This window comes from Oncorhynchus tshawytscha, linkage group LG12 (genome assembly GCF_018296145.1).
Source record: "Oncorhynchus tshawytscha isolate Ot180627B linkage group LG12, Otsh_v2.0, whole genome shotgun sequence".
NCBI classification, from domain to species: Eukaryota; Metazoa; Chordata; class Actinopteri; order Salmoniformes; family Salmonidae; genus Oncorhynchus; species Oncorhynchus tshawytscha.
Genome location: NC_056440.1, coordinates 20667043 through 20690131, shown reverse-complemented (window position 1 = coordinate 20690131; position 23089 = coordinate 20667043). Strand labels below are relative to the sequence as shown.

Genomic DNA, 23089 nt, shown 5'->3' with positions numbered 1-23089 from the left:
ACGCCAGACATGACCAAAATTAGCTGGCACTGTAAATCTTTTTTTGTTGATGGCCATGGCTGTTATGTTCACCAATGTATAGATAAAGACTCTGTTCACTGATGTAGGCCATCATTGTAAATAAGAATGTGTTCTTAACTGACTTGCCTAGTTTAAATAAATGTTACATATGAGAAATATGGTGCATCCCACATTGGTAATCCAAGGTAGTTCTGTTGTGGGCACAGTAGAGATTACATTGTAGCTGCCATGTGTTTTAGGGTGATAGTATTAATCTGTAGTGTGTGTAACAGAGGGTGTAACAGAGGAGGAGCTGGATGTGGACGTGGAGGGGACTGACTACCTGCTGGGGGATCTGGAGTGGAGCACCAGCAGTGTGAGTGACTCTGACGAGAGGGGAAGCCTGCGCAGCAGCTGCAGTGATGAGGGCTACTCAAGCGCCAGCCTGCGCCTGCAGAACCAGAAAACTCAGGAGAACGCCAAGCATTTGGGCTGTAGCCTATAAGAGCACAGCCCTCAACCTCTGGCCCATGTGCAACGGCGTCCCTCTATCGTCAAGTTAACTCGCGCCCACCAACCAGTCTCTGCCAATCAGACCTCACCTCCAGCAGGACTGGCCTTCTGACAAAGCCCTCTCCTCCAGCTGTATTCCACCTCTCTTTCCCCCTCAGACCTCCAACACCTGAGACACCCATCATCCCATTTCAACCGTCCATCGGCCAACCAAAATGGAAGATCTGCCCATTCAGAGCCTCTGGCTCAATAAGATGAGTAGTATTTGGAAGACACCCCTCCATCCATCCCTTTCTGTGTCCATCACCTCCGTCCCTACCTGCTCTGCTGTCAGTTTCAGTGTAAGAGCAGAGAGGTGACTTGACTGTTTTCACATACCATGCTGTTTCCCCCTTCCAGCTCCCAGCGTCTGAGAACGAAAGACTTCAGCTAGAGAATGTTATTACAACACTACACCTACACCTCACTGCCCCCACTCCCTTCGACCCCCAGCTCTAGCTCCCATCTCGCCCATATCTATAGGTGATGGTACAAACAATCGGCGCATGGATGGTATTTAGCACTTAGAGACAGTATAGGAAGGGATTGTCTGGGTCAAAGAGCTGTGGTCATTGTAATCAATATACTGTATGTCTCCTTAAAAGACATTGCAGCTATTGTAGTAATGTTATCAGGTGTAGTCTATTAGAAAGTCTTTATGGTAAATAATTGTCTACCTGCACTGTCTACATGTAAAGTCCTCACTGGGAGTTCTACAACACTAAGCACGGGTGTGATTTGATGTCATCCATGTTCCACAACCACTTCATTGTTGCGATCGGCAGCAATACATCCATCCCTCTCTCCTCTACCTGGCTTAGCGGTTGGATAGATACCTCCATGTTTTTGGCTCTTATAATGGGGGGCTATTACATTTTAGTTTTTATTTTGGCATACCCTGTACTTTCATATCCTCACCTGCCATTCTGAATTTTTATGAGGAAAAATAAATTGAGGACAAAAACTTATGAAGAATGCGCAGCATGAGATTGTTATGGGGTATCTTTTATCTTCCTCTCTCTGACGGTGAGATTGTTATGGGGTATCTTTTATCTTCCTCTCGCTGATGGCGGTGGCATCTAACTCATCTTTTAATGTGATGGTCTGTGTTGCTGCTAGTCATGTCCTGTAGCCAGTGGTAGTCACTTGAATATGTGTTGAAGTTATACAGACAGACAGTAAGTTACCGGTAATTGTTGAAAGTAGACCAGTGGAGGGATTAAAGCACATTCCATGTTCGAGAGAAAGTAGGCCAGATGGAGCATTACCTTCATCCATATTTATGAGGGAGTGTTTTCAGTTTTTAAAGCCAGGAAGGTTCTAGCTATCTGCTTCAGGTTACCCACAAGCAGAACACAACAGATGTGCTGACTTGCTTTGCCTTTGGGTCAGAGCACAGTACAAGCAAGATCAATGTCTTGTGAGTTTGTTCACCTCTGGAAAGAAAAGAGCAGAAAGGCTACTGTACACTAAAGATACTCTCCTCTGCCTTGTCTATATACTTAGATATTGTTTATGCAAAATGTTATGTTTATGTAAATAGTTTACGCAGAAAGATCTGTTTATCAAAAAAAAAGGTATTTATATTAGATGTAAATATATAGATATATCTATTTAATTGCTTGTCGCTTTGCTAGTTTTTGTTGTGAGGGTTTCAATGTATAGTTGGTTTGCACAGCATAGTCGATCCAGAGCTTTTTAGATCTGTAATTTGTGCCTATAGGCTTTTGTGTCCTTTCAAAATTGGCACGGTGCTCCTAGAATTGAAATTGTTTTATTTGTGGTTGATTATATTTATCTATTTCAAATCTATCCTCTTTGTCAACAGGTAAATAATGCAAAAATATATATATTAATATAAAAATGTATTACATTGAAAAGAGGAGCTGGCGTGTGTGTTTGTGCTTTGGCATTGCTGGGATGGTGGGAAGCTACAGTGGGCTTTCTCCCTTTGTGCCTGGGGGCCTTAAACAAAATGGCTTCTCCACTCAAGGGATTATAACACATTGCAGAAAGAGGAGGAATTGGTGGGTTCAATGACCAGGGGATAAGATGGGGAGGTTTGCAGCAGCATTTGAATGTAGTCGACTAGCCTATAATATATCTCCCCCTGCACTGTTGCAGCACAATGCCAAAGGAACCTCAAACTGTGTCACTGCAGAATCTCGTTAGAACGGGAAGACGGTTGGTACACACCAAAAAATCCTTCAAAAATAGGAGTATGATTGTTTAGTCTATTTGTGTGGAATGCTGCACTTCTATGTCATTTTAAAACCCTATCCAAAAAGAGAACCATGTAGCCATGCTAGAAGGGGAATGTAGTGAATTGAGTACACGACTCAGACTGGTGCTATGGGGCAGGTGTATGTATGTCTTCAGAGAGAAAATATAATGGTTTGGGAGAGGGAGGGTTGTTTTTAATGGGAAAACACTGTCGCATTTGTATGGATGTTTTTATTGGTTTACTATTAAAAAGGTGAAAAACAGTATGGCTTTTCAAAGAAAACCTAATGTATTATTAAAGCTAAGCATTGTCTGTTATTGGGGAGCCACACACTCCTCTCCTTCCCTCTCTCCTTGTCCATGGCCTGTTTTATACGTCTTCCACTCCTACCTGTGTGTGAATGTGACTTCCATAGAGAAGAGATCCTGATTCATTTCTATGGTGGTTCCCCCCCGTCCTCCACATGCTGTGGACCAGCCACCATGGTGCAGAGGGAGCCTGAGGGAGCACAATGGGCTGTGTAGTATAGCTGCAGCTGTCCTCCCTGTATAACACTCTGTTAACACCCTCGGTGCTTCAGCCTCTGCCTTAAGAGCAGGTGTAGATTCTTAAAAAAGAACAAGAGATCAATGCAGTTGGCTTCTGTGTAGTCCAGTGTAAGCTATATAGGATATCATCCTGGGAATTCTCTTTTTTGTTTTGTTGTGTATATTTGGGTTACGTTTGTACGAAGTGGCTTAAGCCTTAAAACAGACAAATGTAAGAGAACCATAGTAAAGTATATATTATACACGTTCATATAAAATATAGGTGTAGACATGTTATCACAAAAGGTAATTATTTTCATTGTAACTGTGTCTCAGGTGTTGCTCTCCCTCTCACACACACACACACACACACACAGACATACACACGTTGTCATACACACATCAGAACAGACTCTGCCTTTTGAAGGAAGGGTTTATGTCAAACTATAAAAAGGTGGACATTTTCTGCACACATTTTTTAGAATTAGGGATTTTAAACATTGTGAAAACAATCTTTGGGAAGTGTGGTGCAGTCAATTATATTTGCCAGTGATATAAAAGGAATAAAACCATTTGAAAGCCTTGTTTACCTAGCCACTTTCCTTGTCTTTGTGTTCATGGCTCATTCTGATTATTTGAAATATGTATATATTTCTGCTTATGCTGATATGTGGCTGTCTTGCTTACCTTAATTGAATGCACTGACTGTAAGTTGCTCTGGAAAGGGTGTTTGCTAAATGACCGTAATGTCAATCTAATGCAGAACATCCCTATATACTATAGTAGTAAAAATCCAAATTGACGTATTGGGGATCTTCAGCTTTGCTTGGAGACCTTGTCAATGTGGAGAAATGCCAGACGGGAAAATAAAGCTACCATCTTGGGAGGTAATCAAAGCTAGCTCTCTGGCAAGCAGAATAAACAGAAAACATACAGTCCCGAATAACACAGGAATACAATTTCATTATACAATTTCATTATCTTGGCACCTTTGTGACAGTCCGTCCTTGTCTGGTTGCCCGCAGAAGGACAGAGATAGAGAGTGCAGTGTGGATATTCTAGTGTGGGTTGCTGTCTAACACTCGAAAGGATTCCAGCAGGCTTCTGACCCTTCCCTGGTGACTGAGATGAGGTATTCTTCCAGTATCTAATTCAGACTGGAATAATATCTCCAGATCAGTCTGTATGAGATGCTATGTGCTTCTAGCCTACTGGCCAAAGGAAATCTGAAGCCGTATTCTGTTCTGAACTAGTGTTTTGATAGACTCCCGCAGGGCAGAAGAGGCATTGACTTTTTAAATTATTTTGACCTCACCTGTTGGATCCCCCAGCACTTTCCTCAAGATATATTCTTAAAGAGGTCATGTGAGGGAGTCTGTCTACCCTCTCAGGTGGTGGTAGTAGATGGGGTAGGGGAGCAACAACTGTCAAGGAAAACCTTGAACATAACACAGACTCAACGCAAAATACATCAATGGACAGTCTGAATGCCATCAGTGACATCACATGGGGCTTAAATGTTTTGCATTGCAGTGCTGTCCCTAAATCCTTTCCCACAACCCTTCTCTACCTGATATAGTACTGTCTTTGTCATTGCTACTGTCTACTTGATGACGAGTGTACAAAGGGGGGCTTTATCAATGAAGTCTATTTATTTTTCATGTGTGCATCTATGCCATAATGACTGTGTTTGTGTGTCGTGTTTACATTCCGTCAGTGGGTTCAGAGACCCATCTCTCTCCCCGTTAATGTCAAATTAGGCAAATCTATCAGTTTATTTCATCCCTGCAGACCCAATTTACCACAACCTTTACCACCACACTGACCACGCACACAGCCATGACATGCAGGCAGCACACACAGACACACACACACACCTCTGCTTGAATGACACATTGAAACAATTACAACACACACCATGCCCTTGGGAAATAAACATTGAGTACACAACATTTATGGGCATGGACTCACCAGGACAGCCACTAAGAGGGTTGGCGCTCAGGCTAGAAAAGAAGGTGGCTTGTGCATAGGAGAAAACATATACAGAGTGTTCAAATCATTGACCACTGCACATGCTTGCTATTGATATTCTACCTAAATGTTTAGAGACTCACATTCACAACAGTCACGCTCTTATTAAAACATACAAACAGGCATATGAAACACTAACTGAAGCTGTGTTCTAAGTATTCTCTCTGTAAGATAAATTGCCTAATTTACAGCACCAAATACAGAATTCTGTCTCATAGTGATTACGTGTAGTAGAATACTGTATAATGGAACTGTTAAGAGAGATGGGACGTGACTGATCATCCCATCCCCCAACTGAGACAAAATGGACCTAAGGTAGGGGCCGTATTATGAGGGGCTTGTTGACAGATGGAGCTGATAGTTTGCATGAGGAGGAGGAGGAGGGTCTCAAGGGACCAGAGGGACACGGGCCAGCAACAGACCGTTGGTCCGGGTAAAGCTACTGCAACATATGCACCTGGCAAATCAAAGCACCTGGGATAGGGATGTTTCAAACAAGCCCTTTGAGTAAGAGCCTAAGCATGGTATCCTATAGACATAGATCAGTAGTGCAGCATTCAAAGGAAATTTCTCTCAAAGTAGTACAGCTTTTCATACAAAGAAGGCATTTATCCCAACAGAAAATTAACTGATGCAGACAGCAAAGTGAATGTATGTGAATCAAAAATGTCATTTCTCAATAGATCTAATGAAGAAAGGAAAAACACTCCACATTCACAGCAGTGAGTTGTTTTCAGTATCTCTCTTTCAGTACAACAAATACCTGTAATTGTCCTGCTGCTTCACACCCAGTCATCTCCTGTCTTTCGGGTCTCAATGGGGCTTTTGTTTCTGCCTGCTGTTGGAGCTGCTGGATATGGCTGGTCTGAGCCAGCAGGTGAAGTGCTGCAGGGTGTGTATAGGTAAGGGTTTGTGGGATGTGTGTATGTCTCTCACACTAATGATGAGGTGTAGGCTATGATTATGCAAAAGACAACATTGTTTTCTCATGAAGATCTCAGAAAAGAAAGTCTGTCTGGCTGCTGATGGTTTTGGATCAGTGTAGAACTAGAGATGAGAAGGTTAGCACATTGTTTACTTGGCCTGTATCTCTCAAGGCAAAGTGGAGATGTTGAAATTACTGAGCATGTTCTGCCCCCTTGTGGTTAAAATGGGAATCTGGGAAATGAATGGCATTAACTTACTTTACCATTAATGTATTACATCACGGTAAACAAAGCATCTATAGTGTAAATATTTGTCACTTTTTTCAATGGTATTTTATTTTCTGTTCAGATAATAACCGTGATTTGCTGGTGCAATTTGAATTTGTGGTTCCATTTGTGGCTTGCAAGTTAAGTGTTTCACTGTGCTGTTTTACACCCAGTGGCGATTTTAGCATGTAAATAAATCTTGGGAGGGAATTTTTTTATTAATGTGGGATGCATGCCAGCAAAGCCACTACACTACACAACATCACGCTAAACAATACAGTAATTGCACTATAACAGTGAGAAACGGTGCCCAAACTGTTAGGGCCTACATAAAGGTGTCCCAACAGCAGAGTCCCAACACATTACCACTGCTACACCTGGCTATCAGCGGAGCCTTGTCTGGCAGCGAAACAGTTCATTCAGCCTCATTTACTGCCTTTAAAAAAAACATAGCTCATATGGCTGACTTGCTTAAACAAATGTGGTTTCTAATGACAATTGAGATGTACAAACTATGGCATAAGGGGACGGAAGCGGATAAGAGGCAATCCATAAATTTGATTAAGACATTAATGAGCGAGCTAGGGTGGACGTGGTCAATATAACTATTTGTTTAGCACTTTTAAAATGTACAGCGACAGAATTCAGAACATGGGCCATTCTTACAGTGTTCTCCCTGTACACCAAGTCAGAACTGTAGTATACATAAATGGGGCATATAAGCAGACAATGAAAGCTCTTACAATATTCTATGATTACGTTTCTCTAAAACAGGTCATAGGCTACATGTGCACCACCAAGTCAGAACAGTAGGCGAAATTAAGAGGGGTAAATAGACCAAATTATCAGGGTGAGGCACATGGGCTACTAACATCTTACTACACAACATACACTTGGTATTACTTTCTTAGTTATAGTATACATGTCTCTCTGGCATGTTACATCGTTTATGCAGCGGCACACAAATAATTTTTGGACTCACCTTGTTGTGCTGTGCTCACTTGAACAGGAAGGTGGCACGGCGGTCCTTCGTAGGCAAACTGTGTCATCAAAGTCTGGCATTCTCTGTATTTATGGTGCTTTCAAAACAACTGAGAACTCACAAAAAAATAGGTTGAATCATGATGATGTCATTGATCTAGTTCTAGAAAGAGGCCGGATTTACAATTCCGAGTTTGATGACCGTTCAAAACGTATTTCCCAAACCACTCATTGTTGAATTTGTGATTTCCAACTTGTTGTGTAATGTTTATGTCCAATGGCCAATGAGCATCGATATATTTTACCTTTAATTTCTATTCATTATTTCTCTTCCTATGACAAGGATAAAAAAATATTTGCCAGTAGATTGTCGACTTGATTCATGATGATCACTGCTAGCTAAGATTTTGAAAGTATGATGTTGACATGATCAGTCCAGTCATAGCTACTGTACATATAATGTGATTTGACGTCATTTTATCTGTGGTCAATGACCTTGAGCCTTCTTGGCTGGGCACTTCTAGTGTAACTCTATGGCCGCACCCAAGGGGCTAGAATTATCTTGCTCTACCCTTAGACATGGCGGTGACATAGTGTCCCCATGAGTGACAGAACACTGAGCCAATCACAACGCAAAGCTCCGTATTTTCCACCACCACCACCACCACCACTTTGGAGCTGCCTAACTCAAGAAAACAAAAAAGAGACCATATTTGTATGCAGCTTTATTAACTTAATGATATATATTTTATTTACATTGTTTGCAAACTGATATGTGACACGTATTAATGCCAAAATAACTGGCAAGCCTGCCCCACATGCCTTGAATGACAGGTTGCCACTGTTTACACCTGCTGTATCCTGTGCATGTGACAATAAAACTTGAAACATATGTAAAGCCTCAGTGACATGGATAAAATGTGATTAGGGAATACCTTGACCATCATGACATGCCCTTGGTCAGACATACCCCAAATTACTATCTGCTGCAATCTTAGAAAAGCATATAGGACTAGATCAAGAGATCAATATCTCATGAATCTTCAAGGGCAAGGCTGACCCATCAACAGTAAAATTTACTAAACAACTAGTTTAGAACGTGTGAAATGTAAATATATTCCTGAATACTTTCAAATGCAAAGTGATTGTGAATGCATATTCAAAATGTGTTGAATGTTTACTATATGGGGTAATATAGCTATAGGTCTAGCTGTTTTCAAAGGTGAGCTTGTAATGTGCATTTGCCTACCACGGTTGTACACGAGTCCAAATGGTCTCAAATCATGATGAGACAATTCCTCGAGTAGACAAAAATACGACTGCAAGGCTTGGTGCCGGATCAAATTACAATTATAGGCTAGACTGCGGCTGTGTACAGAGCATTACGATGCTTGTTCTGATCTACATCTACACTGGTGTTTAGAAGTGCTGATCGAACCGTAGAAAAGCTGCAGTCCCGACAGCTCTGGGCGCAGGAGCGCGCGTGGGTGTCCTCCATAGGGGCGTGGTCGGTGTCCTGGATCAGGACCAAGGCCAGCTCCAGCTGCGCGAGGCGAGATGAGAAGACAGCGCAGCACCACCAATAACGTTCTCTAATATGCTGAATCATCACCCCAAAGCGGTCTGGGACGCTGAAAAATATATACTGGGCCTATTTCACAGGCTTATGTTTTTAATGAAGGCTAAACTTGTGTATAGGTGTTAGGCTAGTAAGCGACATGCACTGATTTTATTTGAGACGTGCGCATGTGGGGTCATGTAAATTGGCCTTTGTGTCTCTGTGCCTCATCCTGCCTGTACTCAGACACAGACACTGCGGTGGTTGGGCGTGAGGGGTGCATGGCTCCAAGCTGCAATACAGCAATCTTGTTTAGACACCCTCACTCCGGACTCTTGGCCCACACTTCACATGCACCGATCCCATGCTGCCTGAACTGTTGCAACCGAAACTGCAATGACATTGTTTAGTGGGATGGGATAACCTGCACATGTAACTAGTTTCACAAAACGATATACAAAATTGACTAGGATGTGTTAATTAGGCAAATTCTGTGCCATGTTGGCCTCAATATCAGCATATAAGAGTGAAGTCGTGTTTTACTTCTATCATTATATATCATCATTATCATTAGGATATTAGTAGGCCTACTATTGTTGTTAGTATTCTTATTTATTGACCTCATTATTATTTACAGTTTATCCGTCCCCTATATAAGTCGTAGTTTGATGTGCTTTCCTTGACCATACGTCTATACGGTCTTATCTGTACAGCGCGGATTACATTTTTTTCAAGAAAAGAATGAGTTGCCAAAATACAAGGTAAGGAGCAGCATGAGTTAATTCGTGTTCCCCTGAGAATAACTCTTTTTGCAGGAGCTTGCAGGTTTCCCTGTCTCTACTGCCGCCCGTGCGTCAAATGATGCTGGAGCTCCATCACTATAAAAGCACCTGTCTTGGCCAGGCATGAATTGCGTCTCTCTTTCTCTCCCACCCACACTCCCACACTCCACACACAATCGCACAAAAGGACTTCGCAAGCAACAAAGGTATAACTAGCATTCCACTTCTCCAACTGCAAACATGAGCTACTCCGGCGACGTCTACTCCAGCAGTTCCTATCGGAAGATCTTCGGGGACGCGCCCCGGAACTCCGGCCGCATGACCTTAGGCAGCAGCCCCTCTCGCCTGTCCAGCGGATTCCGCTCCAGCAGCGCAAACCGCAACTATGGCTCCCCATCCATGCTCACATCCTCCGGCTACCGCAAGGTGGGCGCCGGGCGCAACTTCCACTCCTCCATGTCCGACTCTATGGACCTGAACCAGTCCACGGCCGTCACCAACGAGATGAAAATCATCCGCACCAACGAGAAGGAGCAGCTCCAGGGCCTGAACGACCGCTTCGTCTCCTTCATCGAGAAGGTCCACAACCTGGAACAGCAGAACAAGGTGCTGGAAGCCGAGGTGACCATGCTGCGCCAGCGCCACACTGAGCCCTCCCGACTGCACGACCTGTACGAGCAAGAGATCCGCGAGCTGAGGGCGCGCGTCGAGGAACTGACGCACGAGAAGAGCCAGATGCACCTGGACTGCGTGCAGATGAACGAGACGCTGGACCGCGTTAAGCAGAAGCTGGACGAGGAGACGAGGCTCCGCGAGGAGGCGGAGGGCACCCTGATAAACTACCGCAAGGACGTGGATGATGCCACGATGTCCCGGCTCGAGCTGGAGAAGAAAGTCGAGTCGCTGTTGGATGAGATCGCCTTCCTCAGGAAAGTGCACGAGGAGGAGCTGCAGGAGCTGCAGGCTTCCCTGCAAGCCACACAGGTGGGGACATTACATCACCCCTCATGACCCCCCATCAGATGTCACCCACATCTCCCCATCTCCGCACATATCACACCAAATACACACCAAGGGAAAAGTTAGGCTATGTAGCCTATGAATTGCTGATAACTTTTATGTGACATGGTGATAGCCAGTGCCAAATACCTAATCATGTTCATAGCGTGTTATCATATGGCTATCTTATCATTCATACTATGGATCCACATTCACTAAGTCAAATAAGGCTGCATTTACACTGGCAACCCAATTCTGACAATTGTTTCTATAATTGGCCTTTTTGAACAATCAGATCAGCTCTGAAAAAGCGCTGATGTGAAAATATCTGATGTGATTGGTCAAAAGACCAATTACTGGGGAAAAAAATATCAGAATTGGGCTGCCTGTGTAAACGCAGCCTTTGTTCAGTCACAGCACATGCTCTGTCCTTGGTGCTGAAGCCAGTGAACATTGCGCACTGCGATTAGTGGCAGTAAAATGTACGGCACTGCGGTTCTGTGTAAAACAGCACCATGCAGTACTCCCTTCCCTGTCTGCCAATTCATCTGCAGTGCCCCAAACCCAGCGCTGGCATAGGACACTAACTATAGAAACTATGAGGGAAGTGTTGTAACTATAAAATATAATTGAAATGGTTTATATGGCTACTGAAAATTGAGTCTGTATAGTGAGAAAGTGATATACAGTGTAAAGCGCCAGAGAGTGTGCTAAAAAAGAGAGAGGGAAAGGGAGAGAGGGGGAGAGGGGGAGGGAGAGAGGGGGAGCATTGGGGTTGATAGCAGTGCTGGCGCTGGCACTGATGATGCAGAGAAATAGTAGCGCAATATCTAGGTGTGGTCGTCCCATCACGCAGGGGGGATACGGGATAGGGCAGGGTCAATTCAGAACATCAGAAAACTCAATACAGATAGATCAGTGCATGCCCTTGTTGCATTTTACCTAGACAATCTCATGATGATCAACTATCACACTTTGTCAATTGATTTGACAGGATTGGGAGAAATTACTTTTTTTATATATAGGTTACTACTGCCACATAGCATAGATGTTGTCAACATGGTGTTGATTCATGTTGTCCCACACAAGATTAGTTGGAAAAATATAATCATTAATCAAGGTCACAGTTAAACAGCATTATTGTAGCTTTATACAGTGTCCCAGAAGCCAGTGGCATTTTGGATGCATCATTGGATAAGGTGATAACTCTAAAGACTTAAAACCAAACAAAAAAGTATGATGTACAATTTCATGTCAATCAATGCAGCATAGAATCTTCATCATTGGAAAGAGCATTAATTGTTTGTTTCCTCTATGGGGCTTTTCTTTTGCCATGCAGGACATACAGTATAATTGCCATGTAAGTGATAAATGATTGACAGCACCACCATAGTGGTGCACAGAGCCCTGACTCAGTGCTCGATACATCAGCCCTCGCCATTCTACTTCACTGGATAGATAATCAATTCAAATGTATTCAAATCAAATCAAATTTTATTTGTCACATGTGCTGAATACAACAGGTGTAGATTTGACTGTGAAATGATTCCTTACGAGCCATTTCCCAGCAATGCAGAGTTAAAAAGGAAGAAAAGTTTAGCAAGTAAAAAAGGAAATAAAAAAGGCAATAGTGACAATAAAGTAACACTAACGAGGCTATATACACAAGGAGAGTACTGGTACCAAGTCAATGTGCAGTGGTACAAGGTAGGTGAGGTAATATGAACAGGTAGATAGGTAGGAAGGTAAGGGTAAACGTGACTGTAAAAGTCACATTAGCACAAGGCTCACAGCTCCCAGGTGTCTACTGCAAGCACATAATGGTCTATGTTGTTTGACAAAGATTTCACATTTTCAATAGTGATTATCAAAACTTTACCTATATTTTGGTTATTTTTAGAAAAACTAGATGTTGCAAATATTTTGGTTTTGATTTACTATGATATTTCACATTTTCATTTGGATTTTTGTGAAAATACTAATATAATAACGAATAATAAAGCAAACATTCTCATATTCAAATCTCCACTGCAACTTAGAGATGTATCTATTCAGCCATTGAAGCATTCTTTTCCCCCGTGCTAACACCTGGTAATCATTCCCAACCCTTTAACTTACCCCTCTGTCCCTACCTGGTCCCAGGTGTCAGTGGAGATGGATATGAGGGAGGGTAAACCCGACCTGGCCGTGGCCCTGAAGGACATCCGTGCCCAGTACGAGGTCCTGTCAGCCAAGAACCAGAACCAGGCGGAGGAGTGGTACCGCTCCAAGTTTGCCAGTGTGAATGAGGCGGCCGCCCGCAACCAGGATCAAGTTAAGCATAGCAGGGAGGAGCTAAATGAGTACCGCAGGCAGGTGCAGGCCCGTACCCTGGAGATCGAGGCCCTCAGGGGCCACAATGAGGCCCTGGAGAGGCAGATGGCTGAGATGGAAGACCGCCACAGCAACGAGATGGGAGAGATGCAGGTACGTGGAGTAGGACAGGGTGAATATTTTTGTATACCACAGTAATTGCTACAGTACAGGCTTTACCCTGTGAATTCTATAGAATCATGTCCTCCTAAGTAACAGTTGCATATCACAGATGGTATGTGTGATGGAATTGTAATTAGACTGTAGCACAACACATGTGAAAAGGTATTAGGTCATGCACATTGTGAGGTAGAATAGTGAGGTCTTTATCATTAGTAATACATCCTGATGTTAATCTGCCTGCAGGAGACCATCCAGCAGCTTGAGTCTGCCCTCCGCAGCACCAAGGGTGAGATGTCCCGTCATTTGCGTGAGTACCAGGACCTGTTGAACGTCAAAATGGCCCTGGACATTGAGATCGCTGCATACAGGTCAGTCATCACTTGATCTGAGTCTAAGAGTTATGTCTGATAATGTTAAATCAGCAGCATATCATTGATCCAAACCACAGTGCCTTTCCTGTATACTAAACACCTTTTTCACATTTGAATTCCAAGTCAGCAGAGTGACTGACAACATTCACATGACTGCTTTGACAATGATGAATGGTCGGCGTTTGGTACATTTCTAAGCTGACTCCCTCTTTCTCTGATTTAGTCCGTAGTTCAGTCAGCTCAGCAGTCATCACAATGTTGATGCACCACAGTGTGTCTTGGAAAGATTTATGAACATCTTTTCCCCCTCTAAAAAAAATGTGAATACTTAGTCAGCACACCAGTGGATTTTGACACATGTGTAAACTGACTCTCTCTTCCTCAACCTCTCTATGTCTCCATCTCCATCCCCTCTTCAGGAAGCTGCTGGAAGGTGAAGAGTGCCGTCTGAGTACAGTGGGCGGAAATATCCTGCAGTCAGGCTACTCTGGCTTCTCCTATTCGTCTGGCCGCTCCTACGCCCTGGGTTCCTCTGCCCCCTACAGGATGAGGGGAGCCAAGCCTGAGGAACCAGAGGAGGAGGAGGATGAGGAAGAGAAGGAGGAAGAGGAAGAGGAGAATGAGGAGGAAGGAGAGGAAGGAGAGGAGGGAGATGAGAATGCAGAGGAGAATGGAAACGGTGATGAGGAGGAAGAGGAAGAAGAGGAGGAGGAAGATCAGAAGAAGACAGATGAGAAGAATGGCAAGGATGAGAAGGATGAGAAGAAGGGAGAGAAGGGAAGTGCTCCCAGCAAGAGCACCAAGAGCTAAACTACTTGTGTCATCGATCATCAATGCCTTTCGCACTACTACAGTCCACTCATTCACTCATATGGATCTTATCCCTTCCCCATCACCTCATCTCTGTTTCACAAGGACACACACACAAACACACAGACACACAGACACACTTACCGTACTCACGCCAGATGCCTCACACACACGTACCTTCTCCTCTGTTTCTCTGGGTCTCAACAATGAGCTGTGTGGTGGAAAACAGAAAGACACATCACAGAGAGGAACATACTGTTGGTGTATTACCCTGACAGAAGATAAACCTGTAGCTAGATTTCCTGAATAGGGTGCTCAGGATCCTATGTCACAGTTTTACACCATAGATGATGGTTATCACAGAACAGAGAGCAGAGAGAAGGTGCTCAACATTACGGTAGTAAGCCAGTCAGTCAGTCAGTCAGTAAGAGAATGCCTTAAAGCAAGTATGATGTCATATTAAGAGGTCAGGAATAATATTGCCCAGTAACGTCCTGTCTTTATGTGCCATTAATGATATGAAATGTGGTGAAGAGCCGTTGTAATCTTGAAAGTATTAATAGGATCCTGGTAGTAACACACAGACTATTATATGCACAGAGGTCTGGAGCATAAAACTTGATCAACTTTTACCAGTCCAACTTTTAAAGGTGCTTTTGATTTCGACAAAGAAAAGTTGCAAATGTCTAGAGAAATTCATTGTAGAAAATGCTTTGTAAACCTTTTCATGAATGTTAGTGTATAATATTGGGTACACAGAAATCCAGATAATTCCCGTAGGTGCAATAATGTATTTTGAGCTGCAGACACAAACTGGCACACTGAATGCTCCTCACTCCTCTTTTTTTCATTCACATGTGAAATATATAGAATGTTCAGTCCATTGACCCACTTTCTTTTCATCGCCAGAAAACTAAACATTTCACCATTCACCTTCCCCCTCTCTCTATCACTGCGACGGTCAGAGCTCTGCAAAATGACAACATCATAACTTTTATTTGGGAGGTTTCTATTTTCAAAGGTAGGCGATAAGTGCATTGTGCAGTGATACTTCTGTTTTCAGAAGGGCACCTTTCAGGAATGAAAAATGTAGAGTTTTAAAATGCTACTATTTATCACATTATACCCTTATATTTGATGTAGAAATACCCCCTCTTGATTGATTCATTTGTCACTGAATGGATATGCCCTGCCCTGCCTTGCCCTGCCCTCCAAGTAAGATAACTCACTCCAAACCTGAGGTAAATGTCTTTCCTAGGCCCTTCCTTTCCCACAGAGTCTTGTTTGTTTACTGGGGGAGTGTGTGTTGTTTGCATCCCAAATGGCACCCTATTCCCTATATTGTGCACTACTTTTGATCATGGCCCATACGGCGCTGGCCAAAAGTAATGCATTACGTAGGGAATAGAATGCCATTTGAGACACAGCCCGTGGGTCCTTTTAGCAGTGTGCTCTGTTCCAGACAGTGAAGAGGCCTGTGGCTGCTCTAACAGGACAGCTGGGGGTGACAGTGAGTGACAGACAGCCCTCCACTCTGACTGCAGGACCAGTTGGCAGCCGGTCAAGACGCCACTGGAGTCTTGATTGGTCACATGGTGCAGAGCCACAGATAAGGGCTATTATCACAATATACCCCCTACCACCACCACCACAGTCTGAGATGGACAGCAACAGTATGTATACCCCAGGCAGACATCCCAAGCTGCAGGAGAGGGACCATAATAGCATATTGTAAGTTAGCTCTGATATGACTGGTGCCAAGCTATCCATATCAGGACTATCTGTGGGTCAGGGTACAGTGACTGTGTGGGTTGATATGTAAGGCTTAAAGAATAGGTGTAAATGTTAAAGACAGAGACATGTATGGTGTACAGCGATAAAATGAATAGTGTTGCAGGAAGTGTGTTCAGGGAAAGAATAATAAATGGAAAAATACAAATGGATGGAGAGCACAGGGATTTTTTTGTAAGAATTCGGCCAATGTACTTTAGAATCCTATACAGCAGTAAAATTACCTGTCCTCTCCAACATTTTTGTACACTTACCGTGGACAAATGTATAGCTTGACAGAATGTTAAATGTTCTTTTTTGAGACTGCCGCACACTGTGGAAGGCCTTCCTTAACTGTTCGAGATTTCACTCTTTTTTTCCTTTCTTTGAGAAATGAATCAATCGACAAGCATTGACTGCATGGCCTGATTCTTGGAGCATTAAAACTGGGCATGGGATAGATTTCGCTTGTTGAGTGTAAAAAAAAAAAAAGAAATTGCCTTAACCATGATCAAAACAATAAAAATAGTTTTCACTTGCATTTCACATGTTTCCGAGGTGTTTCAGGAGCGTTGAGCGTTCATTCTGCTATACTACTGTGACTGTATGTGCTGCTATCTCATGCAGTGGTATTCCTCCCAAAGCCAAATAAAGCCATTTATTAACCAAACACTTACAACCATCGGCAGTGTCTTCAATAATATCATATCATCAAAACCATTCGAAATAAGCTACATTTTATGACTGGGTGCAGGTTTAGAGCGAGAAGGACAAACCAAAAAACAATGCTATAATATTTGAAGCATTTTGCATTGAAAATGCATACAGTACACAATACAAGTGTTAAAGATAGAATACTTAATTGGAACACTAACAAAGTGATCACCCGCCTCAGTTTTAGTAAAAATGCTGAGGGATGGGTCTAGAGAAATATAATCCCTTTCAAATTCATAGACAGAGCTATGGATACAAGGACTGACCGTCATGATATCAACATTATAGTTTTAACCATGTTTTGTGGTTATATAGTGTGTGTTTACGTTTACTTTGATTACAAACATTGGAATAAAACAAGTTTATATTTTGGGGTCTGGTGGGTACGACAGTGGAACTAATAAGCTCATGAGGCATTTATAAGTTATATTCTTCAAGAATCATTCATTTAAAGTAAAAATAATGGATGTAGCAACTAAGGTTTCTAGATTGAAATAGAAAAACAAACCGTGATATCAAATTATTACTACACTGATGGACATGGTCAAAGAGATGAATAATAGTCCACGAAGGGAACACATCAATAAATGGACTTTATTCAAACTGTCTGCCCATCACACTATGTTGATCCATTAGCATGACATAGCAGATATTATTGTCAGTCATGCCATTACCAACTAATGCCATTCTTCAATAACTCACTGACCTGAGAGGAATAGGCAAACCTATAATAAACCATAAATTATCATATATTTGATATGACATAACAATTTGGGTTAGCCAACCGGCAATGACTATACCACATAATAACACATCAAAGTTATGTCCCATCACTCACTGAGAGATTATGATCATGTGAAGTAGACATTATGCTTTACTTTTGTGTAGTTAGTTGGAGGAAAGTTTTACAAACTGCTCCACCAGACTGAAAGTGATGTATGAAGTCAGTTAGGCCTCTAGATGAGTTGGAGGGTTGCGTGCCAAATTACACCCTATTCCCTATTTAGTACATACATTTTGACCAGGGCCCACATGGAATAGGGTGGCATTTGGATTGCAGGCTATATCTCCCATATCAGCTCCCTCTCTCTCCTGCCTGCTTCAAAGGTAAAGGATGAGAGAAGTAGAAGGTAAGATGGATGACAGTAGCACAGTGGCCACCAGCACTGCTGTCAGAAGCAAGCACCTTATCTTAGAGTGGGGATCTTTACTATCTGCACAGCCACTCAGTAATACTGTGTGGACAAAAAGGTATCAGTGCATTGACAAAAGGTCATCATCAGCACGAAGGACAAATCAATGAAACACAGAAAACAAGACAAAGCCTGCAAGAGGAAAGATGCAGTTCAATTATGTCTGCTTCTCCAGAACAACAAATCTGCGGACGTCATATCTCCCCGCATCGTGCAGAACCGCAATGCCGCCAAACAAATCAAGGACGGCTCCACCACGGCACAGCCACACACCGCAGAAAGGGATTGATCACATTCCTCTGTTTTCAATAAATCTGTCTAGATACTATGCTCTGTCTTGCTGTGTTTGTGTGTGTGTGTGTCTTCTTCCATTGCTATCCTCCTGCAGAGTGATACATCCCTGGACCTTTCTCATTCACCCCACCCGGTGGTTCATATGATACCAAGGTCTAATTTACTTCAAAACTTCTCTGTGTGTGTATACAGTGCATGTGTGGCCATGTGAATCTCAACCTTTGTGTCGGTATACAAGCCAAGGCACAGAATGGCTGATTCACTGTCATCTGTGTGCCATGGAGAGAGTTATGGGTTGGCAGGGCCAGGTGGGGTGAATGAGAAAGGTCCAGGGATGTATCACTCTGCAGGAGCATTGCAATGGAAGAAGACACACACACACAAACACAGCAAGACAGAGCATAGTATCTAGACAGATTTATTGAAAACAGAGGAATGTGATCAATCCCTTTCTGGGGTGTGTGGCTGTGCCGTGGTGGAGCCGTCCTTGATTTGTTTGGCGGCATTGCGGTTCCGCACGATGCGGTGAGATATGACGTCGGCCGATTTGTTGTTCTGGAGATGCAGACATAATTGAACTGCATCTTTTTCTCAGTGCACTCCCGAGACCTGCTGCGATAAGGTCGGAAATCTTGGCCTCAGTAATCAGCAACCACCTCCTTCTATCCATGTTGATGGCCAAATAATGACATTTCCACTAGAAACTGAATTAGAAGATGGTTACTGGCAGGTAGACAGTTCTCTGACCTTGCCACTGCTTATCCCTTTATCTCCAGTACGGTCAACTGAGACTTTGGGAAAGGGTCAGGAACCTAATTATATAACATAGCCTACTATTACTGTTATGTATGTATACATTATATTAAGATAATGAGTTTACCCAGACATCTTGATAATCAGAAAAAAGATTCCTTTGTGATAAGGATAAGTATTACGTAATTCATTAGCACATGTGGCAGAGGAAGCTGATTGTATCTAGGCAAAGTTACCAAGTTATCAGTCTTTCAGTCTGGGCCTCACGGCAGTTTTATCCAATGATCAATGCTGTGTTTTGGCTTCTCAAAGGGTCCAAGGGATTTATTCAGTTGTCAATAGCAACATATTGCTGATTAAGAAAAAAAGGAAATTGTCAAATTGAGGGTACAATTACTCAATTATTCTTTGTGTCATTGACACTCACTATCTCTCCCCTTTCTCTAAATCTGTCTCATCCTGCTTTTTCTGTACAAGAAGAGTTTTCACTCATCCACCATTCAGCAGCTCCCCTTTCACACCGTCTTCTCAGCCTTTCTCTCACTCTCTGTCTGTCTGTCTCTCTCTCTCTCTTTCACCTCCCCCTCTCTCTCTTTCACCTCCCTCTCTCTCTTTCACCTCCCTCTCTCTCTCTTTCACCTCCCTCTCTCTCTCTCTTCACCTCCCTCTCTCTTTCACCTCCCTCTCTCTCTTTCACCTCCCTCTCTCTTTCACCTCCCTCTTCTTTCACCTCCCTCTCTCTCACCTCCCTCTTTCCATTTCTCTGGCATCCTTTCTCCACCGCTATAAATAGACTTCTGCATTGCAGATGTCCCAGAGCCCCGAGGAGCCCCAGCCAAATTCTGCCACTCTGATATACAGTACAGCAAGATACCACACCACTGAGCGGGGCAGGGGGGCACCCTGCCTCATGCATACGCAATATAGCATGACTGTGCAAAGTCGGGTGCAGGAACCTGGTGAAGTACCGCCACACCACAGATCACAGACACAACACTGCAGTACAAGGATAAAATGTAACTATGTGAAATTGGTTATTAGATTGCTTTGTGTTTAAAAAATAATAATACAGCAAACAAACAGTTATCATTTTTAGGAAAAAGGTTATTCAACAGTTATGAACCGAGAAATGTATGGATCTTTACAACTCTCTCCCTAATATATGTCTTAGATACATTCACCCAATAACAAGATACAGTATGTGCAGCACCCTCAATACGCTGTGGATCTGATACGGTCAGGGAATGTGGAATCACAATGATCGTAAAGTAGACAGAGAATGGATATGTAGCTTATAGATCACCTCGAGGGAGTGATTGACGGAAGTGCTGCATGCATTAATTTGCATTGATTGATTTATCTCTTCCAGCACTACATGGGTTTTGATGGGTCATAATGTGCTGTGCTCCAGCATGGGCTACTGTGGTGAGAGGGCTCTCAATGGAATTATGCAAGAATCAAAGGAAGTAATTCAAAGAACTGATAAAGAATTTAAAAAACCACTTCACAGTAGGCCTATTTAACATAAGCACTGATGTTTTTATATAAATTGTAGTTCATTGGTAGCCTACCTTACAATTTTTTAAACCACTATTGACGACCCTTTAGTACTCTCTTATGAAAAATGTAATATTGAGAGGAGAAAAGAGGGGAAACGCCCTGAGAAGCATAACAACTTGGCTTTTGTGTTTTGTCTGCAATGCTGCCTTCCCTTCACTCCGACTCTGCAGAAGGCCATTAAGTAGTTACACTTCTCCATACCCCTGTCACGACACTGGGATGAACCACATCTCTGTGCTGCTGGGGGGAGAGAGAGGCACACACACAAATGCACGCACGCTGCTACACACACATGCATGCATGCTGCACAAAGCATCTCAAACAGTCCTCATTCAATACATTTGTCAGCCTTTGCTGCCACTTGGGGTCAAAACTGTCAATTGCAAAACAAAAACATTTCAAATTCAAGCCAACTGCATCGTCTGGCATCGATCATCTAGCGCACCAGTCTCTGCCATGAGAGGGCACACTGCGTCGTGAAGGAATTCTCTGAAGCTTGCTTCTCACCATCATCAATTTATTTGTTTTGTTAATCTACCTACAGTTTAAGTCTGAAGTTTTATTACACTTACGTAGGTTGGAGTCATTAAAACTCGTTTTTCAACCACTCCACAAATGTCTTATTAACAAACTATAGTTTTGGCAAGTTGGTTAGGATATCTACTTTGTGCATGACACAAGTAATTTTTTCCAACAATTGTTTACGGACATATGATTTCACTTATAGTTCACTGTATCACAATTCTAGAGGGTCAGAAGTTTACATTCACTAAGTTGACTGTGCCTTTAAACAGCTTGGAAAAATCCAGAAAATGATGTCATGGCTTTAGAAGCTTCTGATAGGCTAATTGACATGATTTGAGTCAACTAATGTGTACCTATGGATGTATTTCAAGGCCTACCTTCAAACTCAGTGCCTCTTTGCTTGACATCATGGGAAAATAAAAATAAATCAGCCAATACCGCAGAAAGGAAATTGTAGATCTCCACAAGTCTGGTTCATCCTTGGGAGCAATTTCCAAATGCCTGAAGGTACCACGTTCATCTGTACAAACAATAGTACGCAAGTATAAACACCATGGAACCACGCAGCCATCATACCGCTCAGGAAGGAGACTCATTAGAAATGTCCTTGTTTCTGAAAGAAAAGCACCTTGTCCATTAATAACATCAAATTGATAAGAAATACAGTGTAGACATTGTTAATGACTATTGTAGCTGGAAATGGCAGATTTTTGGGAGAATATCTACATAGGTGTACAGACACTGACCGTGTCATCAGCAAAGCACCATCACTCCTCCATGCTTCACGGTGGGAACAACACATACTGTTCACCAACTCCAATTTGGACTTGGACTCATCAGATGTCCATTGCCTGTGTTCCTTGGGCCAAGCTAGTCTCTTCTTCCTTTTGGTGTCTTAGTAGTGATTTCTGTGCAGAAAACTGAACATGAAGGCCTGATTCACGTAGTCTCCTCTGAACATTTGATGTTGAGATGTCTGTTACTTGAACTCTGATGCATTTATTTGGGCTGGTAACTCTAATGAACTTCTCCTCTGCAGCAGAGGTAACTCTGGGCCTTCCTTTCCAGTGGCGGTCCTCATGAGAGCCAGTTGTATCATAGCGCATGATGTTTTTTGTGACTGCACTTGAAGAAATGTAAAAAATTATTGAAATGTTCAATATTGACTGACCTTCATATCTTAAAGTAATGATGGACTGTCATTTCTCTTTGCTTATTTGAGCTGTTCTTGCCATAATAGGGGCTTGGTCTTTGACCAAATAGGGCTATCTTTTGTATACCACCCCTACCTTGTCACAACACAACTGATTGGCACAAACAAATTAAGAAGGAAAGAAATTCCACAAATTAACTTTTAACAAGGCACACCTGTTAATTGAAATGCATTCCAGGTGACTGCCTCGAAGCTGGTTTAGAGAATGCGAAGTGTGTGCAAAGCTGTCATCAAGGCAAAGGGTGGTTATATTTTGATTTAACACGTTTTTTGGTTACTACATTATTCCATGTGTTATTTCATAGAACAATGTAGAAAATAGTAAAATAAAGAAAAACCCTTGAATGAGTAAGTGTCCAAACTTTTGACTGGTACTTATATATATATATATATATCCACAACCAGTGGTTACCACTGGAACGAATTAACTTTTGATATGTCTAGACTAGAGAATTGATTTTCAAGGGTGTTTGTTACCCATTGTAAGCCAACGTTACAAAACGTTGCGATACAGAATGCAATTTAGACTATAAATAACGTCGCGATTCAACACCGAGGGTCGTC

The 23089-nt window shown here is 42.6% G+C and overlaps 2 protein-coding genes across 4 annotated transcripts in view; both read left to right on the top strand.

Annotated features, from left to right (window-relative positions):
• The window catches only part of LOC112262689 (max dimerization protein 1-like), a 31392-nt gene extending 27504 nt beyond the window's left edge, over positions 1–3888 (top strand). For 2 of the 3 annotated variants that reach the window (XM_024438383.2, XM_024438382.2), the window contains one exon: positions 294–3888. In XM_024438383.2, the coding sequence (XP_024294151.1) occupies positions 294–505 (212 nt within the window). In that variant the 3' untranslated portion in view covers positions 506–3888. The remainder of the gene's footprint in view (positions 1–293) is intronic. The other variant, XM_024438385.2, reaches the window with a different exon arrangement.
• A 6072-nt stretch (positions 3889–9960) lies between these two features.
• zgc:65851 (uncharacterized protein LOC321113 homolog) lies at positions 9961–16945 on the top strand. Its single transcript, XM_024438381.2, has 4 exons — positions 9961–10832; positions 12990–13313; positions 13566–13690; positions 14113–16945. The coding sequence occupies exons 1-4, from the start codon at positions 10089–10091 to the stop codon at positions 14501–14503; spliced, it is 1584 nt and encodes a 527-aa protein (XP_024294149.1). The 5' UTR covers positions 9961–10088; the 3' UTR covers positions 14504–16945.
• The last annotated feature ends 6144 nt before the right edge of the window (positions 16946–23089 follow it).